Here is a 24101-nt window from a genome sequence, read left to right on the forward strand (position 1 = left end):
CATTGTGTAAACCACCCCACATCCATGTGGCTCCCACTACCCCAAGCCTGAAGCTCAAGCTCTTCAGCGACAGACTGTGGGCTACCTGACCTTCCCAGCTGTGTCTCCCAACCCACCTCGGAGGCCTACTGCACACACACGAGTGCAACACACTCTTGGGCCTCTGTACCTTTGTATTTGTTGTTCCCTGTTTTTGGAATAGTCTTCCCCCTTCTAACAAACGACTTTTTGGGTGTCCACTTGGTGAGCCCTTGGTAGATGGGTGACTGGATGGGGAGCTGGGCCGTATCTCCTGGTCTCTCTCTACCCTGGACACTCACCTGGGACCGAGGGTCGTACAAGCGGGCACAGGGCTGAGGATATGCTGGGAACTGTGGTGAGCAGCAGGGGGGCCTAGAGGGCCCGAGAGCAGTAGGAGAGTTCCTTTTGCCCATTGCTGGGAATGAACCCCTTCTTGAGGTGGGAGGACAGCTACAGAGGGTCCATGAGGACCCTCAGTGGTCCCCAGCATCAGGACACCTCAGAGTTCCCTGACCGCCAGGTGGGGCCGTGACATTGTCACAGTGAATGTTCCCACGGATGCTGGTCTTCGCTCACTGCACTGCAAGCCAAGCCAGTGCAAGATTTGGGTGTAGACATGGGACAGGTCCTGACAGCCACCTGCGGGCAGAAGGGGCAGTCAGCAGGGTGGCAGGGCTGCAAGGATCCTGGGAAGGGGTAGCCTGGGGTAGAAGAGGCTGACCTAGGAGCCCATCTCAGTGGGTTATGAGAGGCAGGCAAGGAGTGGTCCCCAAACACCAGATAAACATCCTTAGGGTTAAGTGGTAGGTCAAAAAAACACTGGGGAATAATCCCAGAGATGGGCCATCCAAGGATGAGAGTAAGGAACCTACTCACCTTGTAGTTCCCTTTCCCTTTTCCCAGCGGTGTCCTGGAGGCCTGGGAGGTGCCTGTTGTAACCAGTGGACATGTTTGCACCTCCCTCATGTGTCTTGGCCGCTGACCAGAGTCTGGGCTCCACCTAAGGGGCTACAACTGGCCTTGTGCATGTAAAAGTGCTTTCCGGGGGGGGGGGGGCGGGGGGAAAAAAAAGTGCTTTCCACTCCTTCCAGTGACAGGTTAGGAGCACTTGTCTGAGCCTAAGACCTCCAGCCTCACAGTTCATTAACATAAGGGGATTAGAGTACACTCAGGAACCATACCAAGTTGAGATTTGCTAAGCGTGGTTTTCTCATGCCCATGCTTCTACAGGACTGACTAAACCCCTTACTTACTGCACAACCCAGAGGCTAAGAAGCCCATGTCATACAGACAGGACTCCAGTCCAGGCTGTCTTGACCAAAATCTCCTTCCCAGCTCGCCACACACACAACCTACCCCGTTTTGGGGACCAGGCACCTCAATGGCAGGGGTTTGGTAGGAGGTGGTTAGGTTCTTTCTGAAGAGGAGAGCCCTGAGTATTGCCCAAGATCATTATGCCAGACCTTCCTCTGGGCCAAACAGGCTAGTACATTGTTGTCTGGTTAATCATTTTTCTTTAAGGCTTACTCAGAGAGCAAATTCTTTACTTTCTGCCCCAAAACCCTATCAGTATCTGCCCCCCCCCCGATTTTTAGACAATTATGCAGGACTCAAGTCCACAAGGGGGGGTGGTCAGAATATTGTTATACTGGCCACAATTTCAAAGAGCCCAACAAAACAAGTAGTAGTCCTGGCTAGATTTAAGTATGATTTCTTGTTATGATGAACCAGAAATACAAGATCCACTGAAAACTGGAGCAGCTAACAGAAAGAGCTGAACTTAATTAAACCTTCAAGGGCAACTGAAAAGATGGTCAAAGCAAGCCACTGAATGGAAAAAGCCCAATACTGGTTTGGGATAAACAGAAGGATGCCCCTTCAGCGTGGGTGTCTTCTGAGCCCTCCCAGAAGGGATCTGCCAGCATTCTATCCCCTTTTCTGAAGCATCTGTCAAACCAAACGGCTATTTCCTCTCCACTGCCAAGTGTAAGCTAACCCAAAAGTATCTCTCTGGACAGGACACAAAGCCCAGAGGAAAGTTTATACATGTAATTCCAGGGCAGAAAGTGCACACACGTTACTGGTGTCCATGCCCACAGAAGCAGCTTTACCCAGAGGCGTTACCACGCGGAGCCTGCGTGGCCCTGCGGCTCTGTGGGTGTTCCTAACTAATCACACTAAAATATCAATGTGGAAGAATGCATTTTTGAGCTCCAGATTTTCTAAACACTTTTTAAGAGGCTATTAAAGATGTAGAACAGAACTGTTTCTCCGAAACCTAGGCATTAGGAAGGAACACTGATGGGCTCTTTCTAGGGCTTTTTCATGGAGACAAAGAGATGAAATGTTAGATGGTCAGAGGACAGGACAGGTGAAGGGAAACAGAGCAGGGAAGAGTGTTCTAGCCACAAGGCCACCACATTCATGTTCAAAGAGAAGTAAGAGCAATGGGGGTGGAGGAACAACCCAAACACACAACAAAATCCAAGTCAGAGGCAAAAAGGGTTTCATACAACACAGTATCAAAAAAAGTAAAAGGAACACACTAAAATGCACAGACTGGTGGCAAGTGAGTCCACAGCCTATTGGGACAGGTCCTTCCAGCGTCAATCAGGTGTCTTCTCCATCTGTTCTCTCTCGGTTATTTACAGATGTGGTGACTTTTGAACAAGAGTCTCTCCCAGGAAGGCGGGCAGGTTTCAGTCATTGGTTTCCGGATCTGTCTGTGCCATATAGGCATCCAACTCGGCATCCAGGTGTCCCTTCGTTTTCGACATGTATGCATCCAACTGGTTGTCCAGCTGCTCCTTGGTCAGCACAGGGCGAGTGAGGGCACCTCTCCCTCGTCCACGGCCTCGGCCTCGGCCTCCAAAGCCCCCTCTTCCCCGACCTATCATACCCCGACCTGGCCCAAGGGGAAAAAAAGAAAACAGTTACAAGTAGGTTTAATGGGTGGTATGGCAAATGCCCCTTAGAGCAGCGGGGCCTAGCTGAGAAAGGCTGAGAGGGCAGGGCAAAGAGGAGAAATCTGGAAAAACAGGAAACACATTGGGCAGAAAGCAACACATGGAAAGCACACATAATGAATCCCTGTTTACATGCTCATCTCTAAATACTATTTAAAGACTTTTTATTCTATCGACAAAGGTAAAATAAATGACAAAAGGATCTTAATCTCTTCTAAAACAGAAAAATTTTTATCTAAAGTTGGAGACCTATTAGAAATTCAGTAATTAAAATACATTATAGATAATCCCATTTAGTAAAACAGGGAAGTAACAAGGGCACAGAGAAATGGAGGTGTAAGGCTAGACAATTTTTAATGTAAGCCTTATTGGAGAGCTTTCTGGAAACTTAGCTCATCGCTCCTCAAACTTATTAAAACTAATGAGCTGACCCCACATCAGGAGACTGAGTTACTCTGACACAGGAGCAGTGAAAGGAGGGGGAAATATTTAGTCCTAGCTAGTCTGTCTCGGATTCTAGTTGCCTTCTAACTATTGTGGTTATCTGAGAAGTGGTTTCAATCCACAAAACATCTGCAGTTTCTGAAAAGCTACTCTAGGCTCCCCCATCCCCGTGACGTCTCTCAGAAATCAGGTCAAGATAATTTGGAAACACACTATTTCATCCTGAAACCCAAACTAATTTATACTTCACTCAGTGAGCCAAACATAATGGGAGAGAAGAAGCCAGCCCTTGGCTATCAAATTTCCTTTCCTAACAGTTATCCTTTGGCAACTTCAAGGTCATAAATAATGGAAGACCCACCACACACTATAAAAGGACCAGAGCAGATGTACACAGGGGCTCCTGGGATAGATTTGCTCCCACCCCAGAAAGGTCTTGTTGAGAGTTTCCCACTAAGCTCTAAATCAGAAAACTCCCACGGGGTTTGGATTAACAGCAACACCATTAAATGCTTTTCCAATCTGGGTCATGAGGTCACAAGACAAGGATCACTAAGTCTCAAAGGTAAGATTATCAACAAGAGTCAGTTAACTGACATGCTACCTTCTTGGTTTCTACTTTGATTTAAAAAAAACAAGTGATCTCTGATTTCCCATAGACACAAACTTTACCTTGAATTTACTTGGCTTCAACATCAATACCCAGCTCGAATCTCACCATCCTTTTTAACTCTTTCATTTTTGTACATCTTCCTCTTCTTTATTCTTAGACTCAAAGTGGGGTTTTGAGCTATGGGCTGGGGTGTGTGGTGGTGGGGCAAGGACAGAGAAAGGTAAAACCTCAAACTGACCATCTTGTCATTTTAACAATACAATTTAAATCTGCAAGAACCTGGAAAAAGACTGCATATAATCTGGCTCTGACATGTACCTGTCTGGTTCTCAGAAAACCTAGGACAGACTTTTGCACTACCCGCATGTGAATTTAGAGAATAAGCCAGTTTCAAAAACAAAACGAGACAAACAAATAAGCCTGCCTAGGACTTGAAGCTGTGCAGAAAGGTGGCTCTGAGTTTTGAAGGGACAGAAGTAAGGGGGAGCTATTCTCTGAAGTTGGTAGCTGACTAACCTCTACCACCGATTCCGCCACGACCCATAGCTCCACGCCCTAGGCCCCCTCTCCCAGGACCTCCACGACCTCGAACACCACCTCTTCTTAAGCCCATTCGGGGAGCTACGGCTCGTCCACCTCGGAGCAGGTTTTGACCTTGGAGAGGAGGCATACAATGTATATGCAGGTAAATCCAAGAGAGACAAAGTAGACTCTAACCAAAGGAAGGCGGTGAGGGTTAAATGAGAGTTAATTCAGTTAATTTTAAGGTTGGGGGGCAAGCTGCACAACAAGTGTGAACAGATCAAGCTGCTCTTTATTCAATCATTAAAAGGCTGACCACAAACCCATTTTTGGAAGAAGCGGGGAGTTAATTAGTTAAGTACACACAATAAATATCTACTGAATAATCAGGTGCCTAGCATTCAGGTAGATTTAAAAATCAATGACATGGCTCCTGCTCTCAATACATTCTCACAAGGGACAAGAACAACATAGGGGACGGCGTAACAGTGCCCAAAATGTAACATGGAGCTAAGTGCTATGTTTTGACTTATCCTTTCTTTTTTCCAAATAGAGCAGTGTTTCACTAGTTCTGGGAACAGAGATGGTTAGTTAAGATACAGGCCAAGAGACCAAAAATTTCTTAGATTTAGCTTCTGTCTAGAACTTGAATGTGCTCTGATTCAAGCAGCAGCAGGGTGTTTCAAAATGGAATGGAGATGACATGAATTACCTGTTGTTACGCAGGTCATAGCCTCTCACCATTGCACATTATCAGAAAAGGAATGGTATCGATAAAAGACATGCAGCACTATTAAAAATATGTGATTTCAAAGGTTATTAATTATATTAATACAAATTCAGGCTTAAAGATGTTAAACAAATGTGTCCATAAGCAGCCCAAGAGAAAAGGGAAGGGGTAGGGCCCAATGACACTCAAGTACCCAGCACTGACCTCGGAGCGACATCCCGCCCCTGAGCAGGGTTCTGGTGGCGCGTCCCCCTCGCAGTCCTCCTCTGGGAAGGCCTCTCTGGGTTATGGGCAGGCCTCGTCCTCCAATCGCTCCCCTGGCCAGGGTCCCTATGGGTCGGCCTAACCGTGCCTGGATGTTACTCTTACCCAGGCGCTGCTTTAAGCTCTTCTGGAAGAAAAGGTGTTGGGGGATTGAGATCAAAAAAGCATTCCAATGGGATTTGGCAACTCAAAGTGCAGAGAAAAAGCAGTAGTGAGATGGCTGTGTGCAGGGGGATGAACCGGCCACAGGGGTCACAGAAGGAACCTGATCCAGAAACTAGCCTTTGCCTCAGAACATGGTAGGAAAGAAGCAGAATTCTGGTTCAGAGCCTTTACGAAAGCTTGCGCACGGCCACAGGTAATCAGCACCAACACAAGTCACCTCACTAGTTTGGCTACAGAAGCCACACACCACTAAATGGAGCTTAAGTTGTAGTAAGAACTCTGTATTTCAAATCCTGGACTTTGGTTTTGAACCACAGGGTGACAATGATATGACTGGATTCATACTTGCCCAAGGACTACCACTGTCTTCAAAGGCTTACTCAACCACCAATGAAGTTCATCACACTCTGGGAAAAATTTAGATTACAAGTTCATCTGAATTCTTGTCACTTAAAAACAAGATTTGGTTTTTCAGTCAAAGAGGCCAGTGTGTTCCATTTTTCCTCTGAGTATCTATCTCCAGACGATCCACTTTTTACCTTAAGATGTAAATAAACACAAAAAAGTCAAACCTTTCCTTAAATTTCTTAAATAGCCATTAATTCCATGTCTACCCTTGCAAACAGCTCCATTAAGCCAATACAATAACCTTTAATTCCACATAAACGTGTAACTCAACTGTATCTTCAGAGAGCTAGCCGAACTTGCATTGGAATGAAGACAGGTACGCTGTAATCACAAAACTCAGGGGCATATTTGAGGACAAGGACATACCGCACATGGAGATTTTCAACAATCTATCCCTCAAAGAGAAACTAAAGACATCTCAAAAAGTTAAAAATCCTTCAAGGAAAAGGTAATTGTGTAGTCTTGAACACATCCAAGGCCCCCACAACCCTGTTTTCCCATAAAACCATTAGCCAGAAGGAATGAAAATAAATTCTGATGTCGTCCTGCTTCACCCATAACTGACTACCGAGGATTTTTTTTTTTTTTTGGCAGCCAAATGCTGTGAGTTATTAGTTTTCTAGCACAAGATATAGTAAGCTAATCAGAGGGGCAGCATCTGAATATTAGGCACTCAGGCATGACTGACACGAAGAGCCTGTTGAGTCACCTTGACAGCACACAATTAGGAAGTCAGGCCTTCATTCTCCAAACCCCTTCTGTTCAGTGACCCTGAGTATCCCCCCGCTCAAATCTGTGCTTCAGTGGGGAGTGCACAGTGCTTAGAAGCCTTCCCTTCTTAATCCTTAGCCGCCAGCAATACTGGTCCCTAACAGATGGGAAACTTAAGGGTGTCAACCACACCACCTAGTTTTCACTCTAGAGCTATGCTGTATGCTAAGGTGGCCACTAGCCACAGGTGGCTATTTCAGTTACAAGTAAATAAAAAGTTAAAAGCTCCTCAACCACACTAGTCACATTTTGAGTGCTCAATAGTCACACATGGCTAGAGACTACCACACTGGAGAGGAGATAAAGAATATTTCCATCACTGTGTAAAGTTCTATTGGGTAGCTCTGCTCCAGAGGCTGCTTTGTACACAGCCTACATTTAAAGCTTCTTCTTGGGGGCACCCAGGTGGCTCAGTCAGTTGAGCCACGGACTCTTGATTTTGGCTCCGGTCATGATCTTGCAGACTGAGTTCGAGCCCTGCATTCAGCTCCCAGCGCAGCCTGCTTGAGATTCTCTGCTGCCTTTCTGCCCTGCTCACACACAGTCTCTCTTAACCTCCCCCTCCCAAAAAGCTTCTTCTTGAAAGGTCTTTTGGAATGATCTGTCAGAAGCTTATCTTCAGCCATTTATGATACCTACTCTTGGAAAATGGTGGGGCCTTTTTATGGCTTTCCTAAGTTAGGGACAAAATACAGGAACTCCAAGGCTTAAGGTAGCTGAAGCAGAAGGCCTTGTTTATTTTTGGTCAGTGAGCCCAACAGTTCAGGGTGGGGGTGGGAGGGTGTTATATTTAACTGCTGGATTTATGCACAGCCATGCAGTGCTACCAGTTAAAGTCCTTACAGTTGCATGGCATCGCCCTCCAGACGCCCAGCCACAGCTTGGACATATCCTTCCACAGCCACTGTCCGGACTCGCACATAAAGTCTATGAATAATAAAGAGCAGGTTTTATTTCAAGTCTGAATAGAAGTATCTCTTACTGGAACTTTGAAAGAGAACCCACTAATTCTTCACTCAGTGCTTTCACTCTATTTTGCTGACAAAACTTTAGGTGCTGTGGAAATGAAGTGCACCCTATTCTTTCTATATTTTAGCACTGAAAATCTTTGACTAAGGCTGTTCAGACTTACTGTGCTAGGAGAAAAAGAATAAAGTTATGTCCGTAATTTAGAACTCATTTAACAGGGAATAAAGGATTTTCTGAGATCATCTAAAACACACCAAACTTTCTTTAATTTTTTGGCTTCAAACAAAAGATGTTTATTGTCTCACAGTTGTGGAGGCTAGAAAAACCAACATTTCTTTGTAGTAAAATCCCGCAAATCTACTTTAAGACGGAAGGATCAGGAAAAAAGAGATTAATACTCATTGATAACACAGAAACCGGCCATATTGATGGCAAACTACCTAAAAGAGAAAGACAACGAGATGTTACTTATCGGTACCTGCTAAAATGGGAATTCTCTGGACTTCTCTTTCCTCCAGAGAAGTTTCTGCTTTTGCCCTGAGCCACCTTGCAATCATCCATCACGTCCTGACAGCCTCAGTGGACTGCCTGACAGAGATCACCAGCTGCTTCTGGAGCATGAAGACCCATCCTCTCACCTGCTTAAGTTTTAATGCTGCCTGGACAGAAGGCCTATTCTCCATCTGCTGGGCCAGTCTTCTGTTTCTGGCGCTGGCTAGCTGCTGCTGTTGCTGCATCGAAGCCCGAATATTCACTGGCATCGGCTGTTTGTTCTTCAGCATATTAGTAAAGCTTCAAGGTCGAACAAAATGGATGTTTAAATAAAAGCTTTATTACAAAACATTTACTGGCATTTTCATGGCTTGCTAGACCAGGAGCTCCAGATCCCATGAACTTTAAGTAAAGTGGTACACTTAGATCAAGGCTGATGTGGGTTAAAGACTCCTCTGCTTCCACAAACTTGCAAGAATCAGAAACTTAGAAATGCAGCTAAGTGCAGCACACTCAATCAAAAGTGATAACAAGGGCTCGGGTAACGGCTTTTAGAGAGATGAAAGATATGAAAAACACGCAATAAGCAGATATGATGACAACAAAAAGACAGAAAATGTGGCTTCAGAGACAAACAAAGAAACCCAAAATCTTGGGGGAACCTGAAGGTGCACTGTCAGGGCAATACAAGGACTCAAGCACCTCACAGACCACAGAAATAGCACATCCATATAAATCACAGGAGCATATGATATTTTCTTATGCATTTTTTTCACTTAAAAATGTGTAAATATGGAGAATCAGTGTAACAAACCCTAAGATATAAGAAGCACATATGGTTTGGAAACAGCAAAAATAAACGTCAATTAAATCTTTTAGTGGTCTAACATCAACTTAATGAAATCACTGGTCCAACTTCAGCTCAGGTCCTGATCTCTCAGTTCGTGGGTTGGAGCCTCTGGGGCTCTGTGCTGACAGCTCAGAGCCTTCAGATTCTGTCTCCCTTTCTCTCTGGCCCTCCCCCGCTTGTGCTCTCTCCCTTTCAAAAATAAGTATTAAAAAAATTAAGAAATAAACTCACTGATCAAAGGCAGTCAATAAAGAGCCGTCAGAAATGCTTTAATTAAAGTACCTTAACTTGTCTTGGGCTCAAATGATTACTTTTCCTGATTCCAAATGATTATTTCTGAGAAAATCAAGATTAACTCTTCTATTATTCCTATCAAAGTAAGTTTAATGGAACAAAAAAGAACAACACTCAACTGTAAGAGAATCTAACACAAAAACAAACTAAAAGCAGTATCGAAAGAAAGAGAAATGGAGCAAAGCAAGTGCCTCTTACAAGGCCCAAGAATGGCATTCGAGAGCCTTCGGACATTCCACAGCTTGCTACCTGCCTCTTACAGACCAGACGCAACGCTGCCGGCCTCGGACTGGGCAGCAAGCCTAGTGCAGCCAAGGTCCCATGCTACGGAGCTGCACCACCCCTGTATCGATGGGGAGAAAAATGTGAAAAGAGGGAGGGTGTGAGGAGTCTTTTTAAAATGCATCCCACCAGATAAATATTTCAGACAGCTTAACATAAAAATCTACTGACAAGGGGTTTTGACACAACCGCCCAATTTGTTTTGTGTACCACATAAGATGCAACTAAACACAGAGGTCTGTAGCCTTCTGCTGGTATTTAGTTTAAAACCGGTTTTTGTGCAGTGGACCCTAGGGCCAAGCTAAGTAAGGTTTTCTTAGGAACGCGCTGAAGTTGCTGTTGGCTGCCTCACCGCTCATTTAGAGACATCTTGGTGGTGCTTTTTAGCACAACTTTCGGCGCTGACTGTGCAGCCATCTTCAAATCCCGAGAATCTACAAAGGACAATAGGCAGAATGAGCAAGTCAGAAAAAGGACCACCTCGTGTCTAGAAGCACCCAGGGCTTGCCCCAACAGCGAATGGAAAGAAAAGGCCCGTATCAACGGCCGGGAGGAGCCCACCCAAACGCATTTCGGGTGCCTAGGTCGACCCCACCGGTACCGCGGAACTGCTAGATTGCGAGGCCACATGACAGAAAGTATCTTCCCAAACCTTCAAGATGGCAGACGCACACCAGGCGAGCCAAGCTAAGGGGGGCCACGCGAAGTCGGGGAGGTCTGTCTCAACTCTGGCTGCGGGGCGCCGCGACCCCTCCCCGAGCGGACCCCGATCTCCCGCGGCCAGGTCTGGGGCCAGCAGCCGGGAGGGAGGGAGGGCTAGCGAGGTGCTTCTCACGGGCAGCCGACGCTGAGAGCCATGACGCAGGGACACGACGCAGGCAAACCCGTTCGGACACTGACTTTGGACTCCCCACTCAGGCAGGGGCTTTCGCAAGAGCCCAGCGGAGGCGGCAGGGAAGGCGTCCCGCGCCGGCATCCGCCCGCGGCCGCCTCGACGCTCCAACGCCCCCTCACGGCCCAGTCAGGCCCCGCCCCCCGGCCTCCCGGGCCGCCCGCCGCGGAAACGCACCGAAGGAAACGGACGCCAGTGCGCCTCCCGGGGCTGCCACCACGGCTGCGGCGCGCCGGCCGGGGTCCGGCCGAACTTGAGGTGACTTGGTGGGCGGTTGGTTAGAGATGTAAGCGGTAGATTCCTTAGGTTAGCTCGTTGTAGCCGGGCGGGTGTCTGGTCGGCCGGTCCGCCTGCTCGCCCGGCCTGCCCCTTCCTGCCTTGCGTCTGTGCCACCGACGCCGCCGACGCCTCCCGCTTGGTGCCCAAAACAAAATGGCCGCCACGTCCAGAGGCGAGTGGGACCGGCTAAAATGGCGTCGACGCAATTACGTCGGACGCCGGATCCGCGCACAGCCAGGGGGCGAGAAGATTCGCGCTACGCCTGAGCGGGGATGGGGGCGGTCCCTAGGGAGAAGGCGGGTCCCTAGCCGAGGCGGAGTCCGAGGTGCTCGCTGCTCCGCCCACGGGGGGCGTGGTCAGTGGTTGCAGTCGCGGCTGATCTGGGCATTGCGGCCCCGGCCGAGTGGTGGTGTTCTGGCCCCCTGGTACCGGTTTAGTCTCGCGGGCGAAGATGGTCTTGCTTCGTCGCGGCGCCCCAACCTTGGCCGAGGCAGACCCTTAAAACTGTTTAGTGGGATTTGCACCATCTCCCTTCCTGTTGGGGGTTCTGCCGCGAGCCGGAGAGCGGGGGCCACCAGTGCCTGGAGCACTTTGTTTCTGAACGTCCTTAGTCCTCAAGGGGGTGTGAGCGTCGGGCTACCCCTCCCACTACTTCTCCACCTGCCAGTCATCTGCATTTTGATGCAGACCTATCTGCAAGGAAATTTTATGCCCAGGGAACAATAAAAAAATACTCAGATGTTTGGGGCACCTGGGTAGCTCAGTCAGTTGAGTTTCCCACTCTTGATTACTAACTCAGGTCACGATCCCAGGGTTATGGGATTCAGCCGGCTTCAGGTTCTGGGTTGAGCTTGGAGCCTGCTTGGGATTCTCTCCCTCTCTCTCCCCCCCCTCAATAAAAATAAAAATAAAAACTCAGATGTTTGAAGAATGAATGAATGAACGTATCTTCAACCCTTTTCCATATACGTGCCTCAGGATGCTTTCATTTTCATTCCTAGCATTTACCTGCGTGTGTTTAATGGTCTGGCATCCTTACTGGACTTTACCTATGTGAGGGTAAGGTGGTGTTTGTTTTGTTCACTACTATGTCCTCAGTTCCTACACAATGTCTAGCACATGGTATGTTTGCAGTATATACTCTTGGCCGATTGAAGGGAAATTCTTTGGGCTTTCTGGCTGAGAAGCTGAAGTCTCCTACTTCCTGCCTTCTCAGCCAGATGCCTGCCTTCCTAGGCCTTGAGCATTCCTCAGCTAGGAAGATGTAATGTTTCCTTGACCTCTCTCTGAATAAGATCCCTTCCTAAATACAGTGAATTGGGAGTGAGGTACCTTGACTTTCTCACTCACTTCCAGACCCCAAAGGAGACACACAACAGCTGGCGAGAGAAGAGCCTTTAATGAAAGATGAGTTGCAGGCCTGGCCTGCTACTCTTGCGCCCTTGGTGGAGGGTGGACGAGGGTAGGAGAGGAAGGAGGGAAAAGTGGGGTGGGGGGAAGCAGGGTGAAGGGGCAGGGCGCTGCCCAACTGGGGGCTGTCTGCTCAACTGTTCTCCCAGAAGAAGTTGTTACAGGCCACTGTGAGAGCAGCCACCAGCACAACATACTCCTGGAAGTCCACCTCCCCATCTCCATTATCGTCTAGCTCTTTCATCACCTTGTCCACAGCATCTGCATCCTTCTGGGCCTGTGGAGGGGGGAGAGAGAAGAGTAGATATATAGGGAGGTGAATAGTACTGTATCAGGGACAGGAGGGGTGGTTGGGAAGAAGGAGGCAGAGATGAACAAGAGGGTGAAATACATCTAATTATGGGAGTCTTCTGAGTCACTCTTCAAAACTAACACTTGTTGCTTCTCGTTGCCCACAGAATAAGTCCCTTAATGAGGTAGAGTAATAAGAACAACATCAATTACCATAGGTTGGGTGCCTGGGATGCAAGAAGCTTTACACGCATTGTCTAATTTAATTCTAACACAAGTAGAATGGGGCAGGTTTCAGTATTCCCATACTAGAGAGAAGACACAAATTAACAGTTGGCTGTTAAAGAATGTTCCCAAGTCACACAGCTAGAAGCTGCCAGAGTCAGAATTGGAACCCAAGCCTGATCAAACCTCAAAGCTGGTGCACTTTCTACTGGCTTCTTTAGTAGCGCTTTGTTAGCACTTGCAGCCTTCTTTTCTGCATCCTTCTCTGGTCAAAACTACTGAGCATGCTCCATTTTCTTCTTTCTTCCATGGTTTTGTCCATGCAGATACCTCCTAAAATGTCTACTTTTACCTTAATAATATTCCAACAGAAATCCATGACTCAAGTACCACCTCTTTGGAGGGGCCCACTTCAGTCGGGTTAGTATTTCCCATAATCCTTTCTGGCAATTCTGTTAAAGCTCTGAGTACTTCCTGAGTGGTTGGCCAAAGACTTCATGGGAAGGGGGATCTCATTGCCTCCTGTCTGCAGACCGGGGCCTCTTTGGGTCCTCCAACTCTGCTCGCTACTGAACACTTCACTTCCTGGTGTTCATGGTTTACTTTCACTTGTCAGTCTTTCCCTTCTAGACCGTGAGCCGCCTTACTGATGCATCTGCACAGGTCTTAGCACTTCACAGGTGATTAATAAATTAGGTTTTTTTTTTTTTTTTTTTTTGTCTTGAGCCAGGAGGGGTAGGGAAGCATGGAAAAACCCAGGAAAGAAGTCTGGGAGAGAAAGGAGATGACTGGGCTGCCCTGGGAAGATGGAAGGGAGGTGTCCATCCACCCCTCACCCACTCCACCTGTCCCCCACTCTGCTCACGTCCAGGAAGCCCGAGAGCTCAGTCTGCAGCAGCTCTTTTAGCTCCTTCTTGCTCAGCTTGTACTTGTCTCCCTCCTTGCCTGAGTGGGCGTGGAACACATTGATGAGAGTCTCCATCGCGGTTTCCAGCTCTGAGCCCATTGTGCAGCTCACCTACCCACACCCTGCCATGGAAGGAAGTTAGGGACCATGCTTCAGGCTATCTGGGGTTGGGGTGAAGGGAGCCCTCAGCCTGGCCCTGGTCGCACGCTGAAATAGCCATGAGATCAGAGCCACACCAGTTTCTTTTTCACTGAGATTTTATGATGTGGGAACCTAACAGGCCTAAATCCAGACTTGCTCTCTGTGTCCCTCAGTCCATATCCCAGCCAGAGGTGGTCAGTATTTGCGGCACGAGGGCAGGGCAGCCGTGGCTGGCTCTAGGGGCCTTCAGTGGATCTGTAGTGGCTCGTGGCTGCCTGGGCAGACACTGAGGAGGGTGGGGCAGGCAGGCTGGGACGGTCACAGTACCCTGCCAAGCTGCCTCTGCCTCTATTTTTACCCTGCTGTGCCTGCCTTGTGCAGCCAAGCTCTGCTGTTGAGGGTGGTGGGCTACGCCCCCCTCCACAGCCTTGACTCTGGGGTCCACCCCTAGCAAGGAGTCAGTCTTGTGCTCTCATTCAGCCTGAAGGACAGTGGTGGTCAGAGGGGCTGGCCCAAGGCTTCACGGGGAGGGACATGGAACTGCCTCTGAGCTGCTTCAGAGACGGTGGCCTCTTTCAGTCCTTCAGCTCTGCTCTCTCCTGAACATGTCACTTCAGCTGCCCTGGGGTGCATCTCTGTGACCTCCAGTTTGGTTTCTCTTTCTCCTCTGCAGAATCAGGCCTCCCGTTGGGTGATGGTGGGAAGGGAGAAAGGAGTGTGGAAGCCTTTCCCCAGAGCCAGGGCTCCCAGGGAGAGGGAGAGGACACCTCTGGGGCCTTGTCCCCGCTTTTCTACTCCACCCCAGGCCCAGCCTGGACGAGGTGAAGACAGTGGCAGCTGGGAGAAAGGGGCTGGTAGATGTTGGGGGAGGTAAAAGGCTGAGTGTGTCCTTTGGATTCAAGGGGATGGAGACAGGAAGAGAAAAAGGAAGGGGTTCTGCGAGCAGAGGGGCCAACCCCGGGGGACTCTTTCTTTTGGCCTTAGCATGGTCAGCCCCTCCACAGCCTCAGGGGGCAGCTCAGGTGTCCCAGATCAGGTGTCCTTATCCTTCCTCAGGCCTCAGGGGCTGAACAATGGGCCCTGATCGAATGACATTCCAGCTTTATAATGGGGACCTTGTGAGTGTCACCTGAACTCTAGGCCTGAGAAGAGGTTGTCACAGAGACCTGGGGGGGGGGGGAATGGAACCCAAGCCAGGGCTGATGGAGGGGATAAGGGCTCGTGTGTGGGAGGGCTTTTGGTGGCTCAGTTACTGGCCCATCCAGGAGGGGCACTTAGAGGCTGCCTGGAGCCCTCGAGGAGCCTGGGATGTTATGCAGGGGCCATTTGGAGAGGACTTTGGCAGGGAGCTGGCAGACAGGGAAACAAAGGGAAAGACTTGAGGGAAAGAGGAGTGTGGAAGTCTGGGCCAAGGAAGGAGGAGGAGAAAGAGGAGGTCATGTGAAAAGAGAGTTGGGAATGGGTACAGTACCCTAATGCCCTCTCCTCCTGATACCTCCCGGCCCATGCTCTCCTACCCCACACTTCTCTGGGACCTAAGCTTTTGGCAAGGCTGGGTGGTGGTGGGTGTGGGGGGGGTCAGAAACCATGGTCCCGTTTGCTTTATGAGGCTTCTGGAAGCAAAGTGGGAGCTGAGTTCCCTTCCCAGGACCTGGGAGTTCCAGGGAACTTTGGGAGAGCACTCTGAGGGCGCTGTGGTAGGAGGGATTGATCTCCTGGAAGTTTCCTTGGTCCCTGAGGAACACCACTGACCTCCCTCTGAACTTGACTGGCTTCCCTGTACTTCTCTCCGAACCCTGTCTCCCCCAAACCCCAAACTGCTGTCACCTGAGCTCCTCCCACATCCTCAGTGCACCCCAATGCTGTTGTCCCTAGACTTCTGGAGCTCTGCTGAAGTCCCCTTTCCCCCAAGCTGGCCACAGCAGGGACCTGGTGCGGACGCAGAGGATACTCACTGTCAGCCTGGACCTGAGTGGGAGCAGGTTCTGGACAGACAGACGAGTCTGCAAATGTGGCTTCCAGCGCTGTGTGGGGAGACCTGTCTTCTGTCCTTCCCCCGCGGCCCCCCTCCCCGCCAGCTCCACCCCTTCGCGGACAGACACCCAGCAGGGGCGAGGGGCCAGGGGTGGACAGAGGCGCCCTCTGTCTCCTGGGCCTGAACAGGCTGCCCTGTGTCCTCTTCTCCCGCCAGGGCCCCGGGAAGGTGGGGGAGAGCCTGGGAGGGGCGTGGGAGGCAGCAAAGGGGAGGACGCGGCTGAGGGGGTCTCAGTGAGGGGACCTCTCCGTGAATCATTTAATCCTGGGGGTCTCCCAGAGTGGTCATAGTCTGATTCGCCGCTGAGAGGCTTCAGTCCAGGGCCTCCTCCACCTCCACAGAGGTCTCAGCCAGCCCCCCAGCCCCCCAGCCCTCACCCCGCCTCCCCGCCCCCCCCCCCCCGTCCATGGAAGCCTCTTGGGGGTCCGGGGCTGCGGAGTCCTCTTCAGAATCTGCTCCAGAGGGGCTCTCTGTAGTGTCACCGGCTCCAGAGCGGAGCGGGGTGGGGGGGTGGGGATGGGCTGTGGGGTGGGAGGGGGTGGGCTGTGGGACAGCGGGGCTCCGGGCGCGCTTGGGACAGGTGGGCGGGGAGTGGGGACCCGGAGTGCAGGGGGGCGGCGGCGGGAGGCGGGCCTGGGCGGTGTCCTCCCTCCGGGATCGGGCAGAAGTCGGACACCTCCAGGCTGGGCCGGGACTCTGCCACCTCCTGCCCTGCGGCTCCTGCGCCCACCTCCCCTGCGCGGTGAGTCCCGTGTCCTCTCCCCGGGGGTCGGGCCCCTCCCCGAGCCAGCTTCGACAGAGGTGCGGGCGGGTGTGGGGGGAGCGGCGGGTTCGGCCCTGCGCCGCCTGCCCCTACCCGGCGGGGTCTCCGAGACCTGATCGCAGGCCGACCGCAGGCCGACCGCAGGCCGACGCCGCCGGGCGTGCTCCCGACCCAGAAGACCCGGCTTCTTGCCCGGGCCGTGCGGGCGGCCGGGTCCCTGCACGAACATGCTCTGGAGACAGCCGGCCTCGTGCCCCCCCATGACCCCTGGGGGCCGGGTGAACCTCCAAGAGAGCGCCCTGGGGACCAAAGTGCCTCCCCGGACCACCCCGGCTCAAACCTGGAGGGGATGGGGTTCCTGGAAGCACACACCCCTTCCTCCACCAACACACTGAGCTGATTCCTGGCCCCCTGCCCCAGGCTCCATCCTGTCCCCTCCCCGATTCCGGGAGGGCTCCCTGCAGGCTGGGGCAGGCTGGCCTACTCTGGCTCTCCTTTTTCTCCTTCCCTGCCTTATAGGGTCCTGATGGCAGCAGGGCCGCTGACTGAGCTGGAAGCGGCCATCGAGACAGTGGTCACCACCTTCTTCACCTTTGCGGGGCAGGAGGGCCGCAAGGGCAGCCTCAGCGTCAACGAGTTCAAGGAACTGGTCACTCAGCAGTTGCCCCACTTGCTCAAGGTAGGTGGGGGTCTCTGGGCCTGAGATTTTGGGAGACTGTGGCTGCCAGACTCTGTGTATGTGAGGCAGGGTGATGTTTCTTGACACGATCTTGTGACCCTGGGTATTTGGTGGACAGGGTGTGGGTGTGGGTGACTACATGTGTAAAGGATTCTGGGGTGTGTGTGTGTGTGTGTGTGTGTGTGTGTGTGTGTGTGTATAACTAGGTAACTCTGTGTCAGTGTGAGTGCAAGTGTGTTACTGGGCTTTGTGTTCCCATCAGACAATGCTGTTGGGCTCTTGTGTCTGCGCTGTGCCTCTCTGGTCTCATTTCCCCAACATAGGCGTGGACCCAGAGATGGCTTCCAGGAGAGTTACAGACCAGCAGAGCTGGAAGGGGCCAAGACAAAACAGTCCAAACTCCTCACTTCACTTATTTGGAAATTGAGGCTCAGCTGTAGAAAGGGATTTGTCAACAATAAAAACTTAGTCAAATTCATGCAGAGATAGAATCTCAGAGTAGAGGAGACCTGTAAGTGATCCGTGATTGCTTCTCACCCACTTTGGGAATCCCCTCCTGACCCTCTCCTGGTCCCACTGTCTCTCTCTCTCAAAAATAAATAAAGAACATAAAAAATTTTTTTAATTAAAAAATTTTTAATGTTTATTTTTGAGAGAGAGTGTGAGAGAGAGAGAGAGAGAGACAGAGACAGAGCACGAGTGGGGGAGGGGCAGGGAGAGAGGGAGACACAGAATCCGAAGCAGCTCCAGGCTCCGGGCTGTCAGCACAGAGCCCGACGCAGGGCTTGAACCCATGAACGGTGAGATTATGACTGAACCGAAGCCGGATGCCTAACCGACTGAACCACCCAGGTGCCTCTATTAATATTATTTTTTAAACTGAAGTATAGTTGATACACAGTGTTGACTCATCGCTCCTGAAATCTATGACCATGAACTCCAAGGGGACCCTTGGCACAGCCTGCCCATTCTGCTACATTTTCCCAGTTGGTTCATTTACCAGCTCTTTCGGATGATAATTTCACAACTTTTCCTCCCTCCTCAAACTCCAGTCCCTCTTTCCACATTCCCCCTCTCACTGAGAAATGCTCTCAGAGAAAATAACAGCAACCAGAATACTTCTGTGCACTGTGTCCCAAGTCTACCAAAGGTTACCGTGTACCCTGCGTTCCTTCCTGCTCCCTGAAGCCACTGTGCCTGCCCCCAGGCCAGCCCCTTCTCTGTGGCCCGCCTCCACTCCTCACTACCTAAAATCTCTACTCTTTCAGTTCCTCCTCCTCTCTCGCACCATTGATTGTCTCTACTAGATTGTTCTGATCAGTTTTCCAATATATTGTAATATCTCCCATCTTAAAAAAAGAAAAAAAACCCCACCGTTTCTTGACTCTGTAACCTGTCCAGCTATGCCTTCCACCTCTGCAAAACTCAAAATTCTTATTTGCTCTCCTGGCCCTGAATGCTCATCCCTCAGGCATTTGCCAGGCTTATTCTTCACTGAACCCAGATTTCTGCTCAAATGGCGAATCCCCATCATGGCCTTCCTTCATCTCTGAGGGCAAAGATCACCTCCCTTGTGCTCTATTCCTTTACCCTCTTTTATTTTCTTCCAGAACACACCTATCACGACCTGACTTCCATCACATACTTACACTTACTGGGAGTGTATGTCCCATGAAGGAAAGGAGTCTGCTCACTGTTTTATCTCCAGCACTCAGAGCGGTGCCTGACTTCTAGTAGGTGCTCAGCAAAATATTGAGTGAGTGAAATTGTAAAAAAGTGTTTAAAAAAGTAAGAATTTGGGGCGCCTGGGTGGCTCAGGCCACCAGTGCATGCGAATGCCTGTCTCACCATGTCCTTGCTTAAATCAGGTCTCATCAGACTTTTAAGGGTTGCTAATCTGTGAAAATGACAGCTTGTTCTGATTTACACATTTTAAATTATGAGTGAAATGGAATATTAAACAATATTAATTATGGACATATTATGGGCATACATAATTCTTTTTCTTTGAACTGCTTGTTTATTTCTTTTATTGAAGAGGTTTTCTTTTTCTAAATAATTTTATTTATTAATTTATTAATGCTTATTTATTTTTGAGAGAAAGAGAGAGACAGAGTGCAAGCAGGGGAGGTGCAGAGAGGGAGGGAGATAGATGATCCAAGCATGCTTTGTGCTGACAGCAGAGAACCTGACATGGGGCTTGACCTCATGAGCCATGAGATCGTGACCTGAGCTAAAGTTGGACGGTTAACTGACTGAGCCATTCAGGCGCCCCTCTTCTAGTTTTTTGAAAAGGGGGAAGAAATAGAAGGTAATGGATAAGAGCATAAGGTTTAAGTCAGACAATCTAGGTTCAGATGCACATTCTAGCTGGTCATCCTTGGTTATTTAATCTTTCTGAGCCTTAATTTCTTTTTTTTAATTAAAAATTTTTATTTTAATGTTTATTTATTTTTGAGAGAGAGACAGACAGAGCATCAGCAGGGGAGGGACAGAGAGAGAGGAAAACACAGAATCAAAAGCAGGCTCCTGGCTCTGAGTTGTCGGCACAGAGCCTGATGTGAGGTTCGAACCCACAAACTGAGATCATGAGCCAAGCCAAAGTCAGACCTTAATTGACTGAGCCACTGAGGCGCCCCATGAGCCTTAATTTCTTATCTGTGAAGGGACTTATAGTAATACCTCCCTCATTGTATTGGTCTTGCATTTATTCGGTCAATATTTATTGAGCACCTACTATGTCCTGTCCTGATGCTGTCTTAGGCTTTGGGTTACAATGGTGAACAGGATGGACAAGGTCCCTTTCATTCTAGCAGATCATGAATATTAAATGGAGTAAGGCATGTAATGTGTTCAGCATAAAGCTTGGAACACTCAGCACTAATTAAGTGCTTACAAGTGTTGAAATGTTAGTTATCACTCTTTTGGGTCTTCCTAGGTATGCAATTATATAATTGCTAATATAATAGGAGGTGAATTTTCCTCTTCTTTCCTAATACTTATACCTTTTATTTCTTTCTCTTTATTAATTGTATGTTTTTTCCCCTCTCAATGTAACGTTATCCTCATCTTTGCCTTCCACTGGCAACGCTTATAGTATTTTCCAATTAGGCATGAATGTGGATTCTTAAAAGGTCTTTCTTAGCTTTTCTATGAATGAGCTTTAGCTTTGTGTCTTCTGTAGATTTGGCAAGACTTCTCTGCCTTCATTTACACGTTGATTCAGATGTTGAGTATTGGGGTCTGCCTGTGCTGCCCTTCTCTAGTGACATTGATCCATTGTTCAACAGCTAAGGTTTTGGTTGTGAGTGTTCATCTAGCAACAGATCCTTTGATCATGGGTCCAGTTTACAGTACCCTTTGATTTCACAGGCCTGTCATGAGAGTTTTGTCAAGGACCCTGCAGAAAACCAGATGCCCCGTGTCTTTGCCATTCCCCTGATCCACCAGGCCAATAACCGAACTGGAAGGAAGGAGACTACATTAGGCTTATAGAAGTCAGTGGCTTAGGGCTGCGGGTTTCTCTAGCTTTCTGTGAAGGAGGAAGGTGGCCTGAGAAGGCTCTGAGCATGGTCAGGGTGAGTCCATGCCTGCATGGGTTCCCTGAGCACCGGGGAGCACATCCCAAGTGCCGTGGTGTGCTGGAGCCCATCGAGCCTGTAGGCAGGAGTTCGTTGTGTGCACCTTTTCCAGCTCTGTGGTCAGGGACATTGTGGTTGTCACAATCAGCCATGGTGGGAGGACTTACATACTGGCAAACACTCCAAGGCAGGTCCCCTACCTCCCTCTGCTGCCACCCTTGTGGCCTGACCAGTTCGGATAGGTTGGTAGTTGGCAGGCACCATAGCAACACCGTTCTGGGGTTGCAGCCTCGCCCTGAACATGTGGGGGCAGGCCCTAGATGAAGAGAATGGACATTAGCAGTTCTTTCCTCTCTCCTCGGCTCAAGAACTCTCTCTTCTAACCCAACCTTTCCTGCTGATGTCTCCTCAGGATGTGGACTCCTTAGATGAGAAGATGAAGAGCTTGGATGTGAATCAGGACTCTGAGCTCAAGTTCAGTGAGTACTGGAGACTGATAGGGGAGCTGGCCAAGGAGATCCGGAAGGAGAAGGCCCTGGAGATCCGGAAGAAGTAGAGCTGCTGACCAGGACAGGGCCAGGCTGGCCAGGCGAAACCTCACCCCCCAGGATAGCGTCCTTCCTGAAACACAAATGTTTCTTGTTCCCACCGTACCCTGCCTTCTTCTCCTGAGAGTCTGGGGACTGAAAGCTCTCCCTGGACTTGAGAGTGGGCCCCAAAATTTTGAGCTCCTTTAGGACCAGGAACATTACTCATCTTTGAATATTATTCTGTAGCATCGAACACCGGATCTTGTATTTATTGAATACCAGGGAGGTGCTCAATTAATAAATGGTTGATGAGGGGCACCTGGGTGGCTTGGTCAGTTGTGTGTCTGACTCTTGACCTCGGCTCAGGGCGTGATGCCACAGTTCATGTATTTGAGCCCCAAATCAGGGTCTTTGCTGACAGTGTGGAGTCTGCTTGGGATTCTCTTCCTCTCTCCCTCTCTAAATATAAAAATGACACACATAAGTGGTGATGAATGAGTATATGAAAGGAAGAGAACAGATACCTGGGGCAGGTGAAGTGACTTATTCCACAGGTGTCTTCTGGGGCCCAGGGGCATGGTCTCTGCTCACACTCTTCTCCTACCTGGGGTTTGTGTCACCAGACGATAATGGTGGGAGTGAACTCGTGCTGAGGGCTTGCTGTGTGCCAGGCACAGTGCTCAACACTTTTCCTCCGGTGTCTTAGTTGATTCTCACAGCCCTTTGAGAGAAGGTACTATTTTTTTTTTCAGCTAATAAAACATTTTTATTAATTAACTCGTGAGTACCACTGAAAGGTAAGCCCCTTTCACTCTAATGAGGTTCAACATTATTACAGTTAAGATGCAAGAAAAATTCTGATATTCTTTTGAAACAAAGTGGCAGGTCGGACACAGACCACAGTTTGAAAACTCACTTAGCTTTCTGACGACTATGAAATGAAACCTGTTGTTTCAATTACCATGAAACAATTAAAATGGCAGAGATCTTAAATAACTTTCCTGTAAGTTATACTGCAATGGATTAAAGGACACATTCATCTCAGACTGCTGCATTGAAGGGACACTAACAATTAGTATTTGATGGTCCTTTTCAAATTTTCTTCATAGTAACTTTTTTTTTCCATAATATTTTATTGTCAAATACAACACCCAGTGCTCTTCCCCTTAAGTGCCCTCCACCATCACCACCACCTCTTTTCCCCCCTCCCCCTTCCCCCTCAACCCTCAGTTCATTCTCAGCATTCAATAGTCTCTCAAGTTTTGCATCCCTCTCTCTCCCCAACTCTCTCTCCCTGCTCCGCTCCCCCTGGTTCTCCATTAGGTCTCTCCTGTTTTCCTGCTAGACCTATGCGTGCAAACATACGGTTTCTGTCCTGAGAGAAGGTACTATTTTTAAGTTCTGTATTAAAGATGAGGAGACAGATTTTAGAGAAGTTCACAGAAACGAGAATAGGTGGAACTGGATTCAAATTCCAGAGCCTCCGTGATGAACTGGGATCCTCTCCGGATGGGCGGGGTGGGAACACTAGGCCCTCTTCTCCTTCCTCCATCATCGCAGGTGAAGCAGAAGAATGGACACAAGATTCTGGTATCAAGACTGTGGGATGGGTGCCCCTCTCCCCACCCTTCTGGTCTTGAAGGGCGTGTGGTCTGCACTGCCCGCCACCAGAGGGGGCAGGGGCGGGGCGGCCCAGCAGGCCTGGTGTCCATCCGCGGCAGCCATTACTCCAGAGGAACATTCAAGCCGAGGCAACCGCCCTACTGCACACCTAGGAAGGTTCCCGGGTTGAAACCTTCCATCTAAGTGCCCTCAGACTGAGAGGCCCCAGAGGAAGCCCCAGACTGGGACTCTGTGAAGGGCCATTTGGCAGAGACGTTCCAGAGTGGATCTCCCGGGGGCTTCCTCCAAACCAGAGACCCTAGGAGAGACTCTTGACCAGAGACTCCTCAGAGGACCCCAGGTGGAGTCACTCCTGGAGAAGCCCTCAGATTGAGAGACCTTCAGAGAGGTCCTCGGAGGAACACAGAACGAGACGCTGTTGGGAGGGCCTTTGCATGGAAAGACACTTCTAGGAGTGGCGTTGGGAGACACGCCTCAGCTTTCGGCCCGCCTTGTCCTTGCCTTGACCCACACTCACTCCCCTGCTGCTCTCCCTTCCCTCTCCTTGGCAGGTGAGGGGGCCCCTTGGGTTGTGCAGAGGCTTCCTGGGGTGTCATCCTCCACACTGGGATGGGGTAGTTGCGTTTGGGAAGGCATGGGGTTTGGGGGGAGGGAGGAGTAGGCAGCCCAACCAGTTTGGAGAGGTTGCTAACAGCCAGGTAATCCACTTGGGCCTCACACACGCTGTGCCTGTGCGTGCTGGCTGAGGGGAGCCCAGGGGGGTCAGGGCAAGGCTCAGTGTGGCCCCTCCTCCAGGCTGCCCTTCTCTGGTTCCTTCCTCACCTGTTGGCCATGGGGATTGCAGGCTTGAGCGTCACTACCCAAACTGGCCCTGGTGGGAGGAGTATGAGTGTGTGTGTGTGTGTGTGTGTGTGTGTGTGTGTGTGTGAGAGAGAGAGAGAGAGAGAGAGAGAG

At 49.9% G+C, this 24101-nt stretch overlaps 3 protein-coding genes across 13 annotated transcripts; 1 reads left to right on the plus strand and 2 right to left on the minus strand.

The window, feature by feature from the left end:
- Nucleotides 1-1716: 1716 nt before the first annotated feature.
- On the minus strand, nucleotides 1717-11172 carry CHTOP (chromatin target of PRMT1). 8 transcript variants are annotated; one of them, XM_029936120.1, is made up of 7 exons: nucleotides 10861-11132; nucleotides 10144-10225; nucleotides 8512-8665; nucleotides 7748-7831; nucleotides 5501-5687; nucleotides 4561-4698; nucleotides 1717-2926 (listed from the first exon to the last, which is right to left on the minus strand). In XM_029936120.1, exons 2-7 carry the CDS (start codon nucleotides 10206-10208, stop codon nucleotides 2721-2723), a joined length of 834 nt encoding a protein of 277 aa, XP_029791980.1. In that variant the 5' UTR covers nucleotides 10209-10225; nucleotides 10861-11132; the 3' UTR covers nucleotides 1717-2720. The 8 variants fall into 8 exon arrangements, with proteins under 8 accessions (XP_029791980.1, XP_029791982.1, XP_029791981.1 ...); XM_029936122.1 differs by lacking the exon at nucleotides 10861-11132 and adding an exon at nucleotides 10627-10771; XM_029936121.1 differs by lacking the exon at nucleotides 10861-11132 and adding an exon at nucleotides 10444-10589.
- S100A13 (S100 calcium binding protein A13) lies at nucleotides 10753-21847 on the plus strand. Of its 4 annotated transcripts, XM_029936133.1 has the most exons (5): nucleotides 10753-10941; nucleotides 11964-12021; nucleotides 15812-15907; nucleotides 17252-17413; nucleotides 21407-21847. In XM_029936133.1, exons 4-5 carry the CDS (start codon nucleotides 17261-17263, stop codon nucleotides 21548-21550), a joined length of 297 nt encoding a protein of 98 aa, XP_029791993.1. In that variant the 5' UTR covers nucleotides 10753-10941; nucleotides 11964-12021; nucleotides 15812-15907; nucleotides 17252-17260; the 3' UTR covers nucleotides 21551-21847. The 4 variants fall into 4 exon arrangements, with proteins under 4 accessions (XP_029791993.1, XP_029791994.1, XP_029791992.1 ...); XM_029936134.1 differs by lacking the exon at nucleotides 11964-12021; XM_029936132.1 differs by lacking the exons at nucleotides 11964-12021; nucleotides 15812-15907 and having other exon boundaries at nucleotides 10859-10941; nucleotides 17254-17413.
- S100A1 (S100 calcium binding protein A1) lies at nucleotides 12343-16260 on the minus strand. The gene is made up of 3 exons (XM_029936136.1): nucleotides 15892-16260; nucleotides 13754-13917; nucleotides 12343-12649 (listed from the first exon to the last, which is right to left on the minus strand). Exons 2-3 carry the CDS (start codon nucleotides 13892-13894, stop codon nucleotides 12506-12508), a joined length of 285 nt encoding a protein of 94 aa, XP_029791996.1. The 5' UTR covers nucleotides 13895-13917; nucleotides 15892-16260; the 3' UTR covers nucleotides 12343-12505.
- Nucleotides 21848-24101: the final 2254 nt, after the last annotated feature.

Source organism: Suricata suricatta, chromosome 3, assembly GCF_006229205.1.
Source record: "Suricata suricatta isolate VVHF042 chromosome 3, meerkat_22Aug2017_6uvM2_HiC, whole genome shotgun sequence".
In the NCBI taxonomy this organism is placed as follows: domain Eukaryota; kingdom Metazoa; phylum Chordata; class Mammalia; order Carnivora; family Herpestidae; genus Suricata; species Suricata suricatta.

Coding starts and splice junctions, on each gene's coding strand:
- CHTOP (XM_029936120.1), bottom strand. CDS start 10,208: ATGGCTGCACAGTCAGCGCCGAAAGTTGTGCTAAAAAGCACCACCAAG. Junction 8,666..10,143: donor AAGATGTCTCTAAATGAGCG/GTGAGGCAGCCA, acceptor TCGACCTTGAAG/CTTTACTAATATGCTGAAGA. Junction 2,927..4,560: donor TGGCGGAATCGGTGGTAGAG/GTTAGTCAGCTA, acceptor CCCTTGGGCCAG/GTCGGGGTATGATAGGTCGG.
- S100A1 (XM_029936136.1), bottom strand. CDS start 13,894: ATGGGCTCAGAGCTGGAAACCGCGATGGAGACTCTCATCAATGTGTTC. Junction 12,650..13,753: donor AGCTCTCGGGCTTCCTGGAC/GTGAGCAGAGTG, acceptor CCCCCTCCACAG/GCCCAGAAGGATGCAGATGC.
- S100A13 (XM_029936133.1), top strand. CDS start 17,261: ATGGCAGCAGGGCCGCTGACTGAGCTGGAAGCGGCCATCGAGACAGTG. Junction 17,414..21,406: donor AGTTGCCCCACTTGCTCAAG/GTAGGTGGGGGT, acceptor ATGTCTCCTCAG/GATGTGGACTCCTTAGATGA.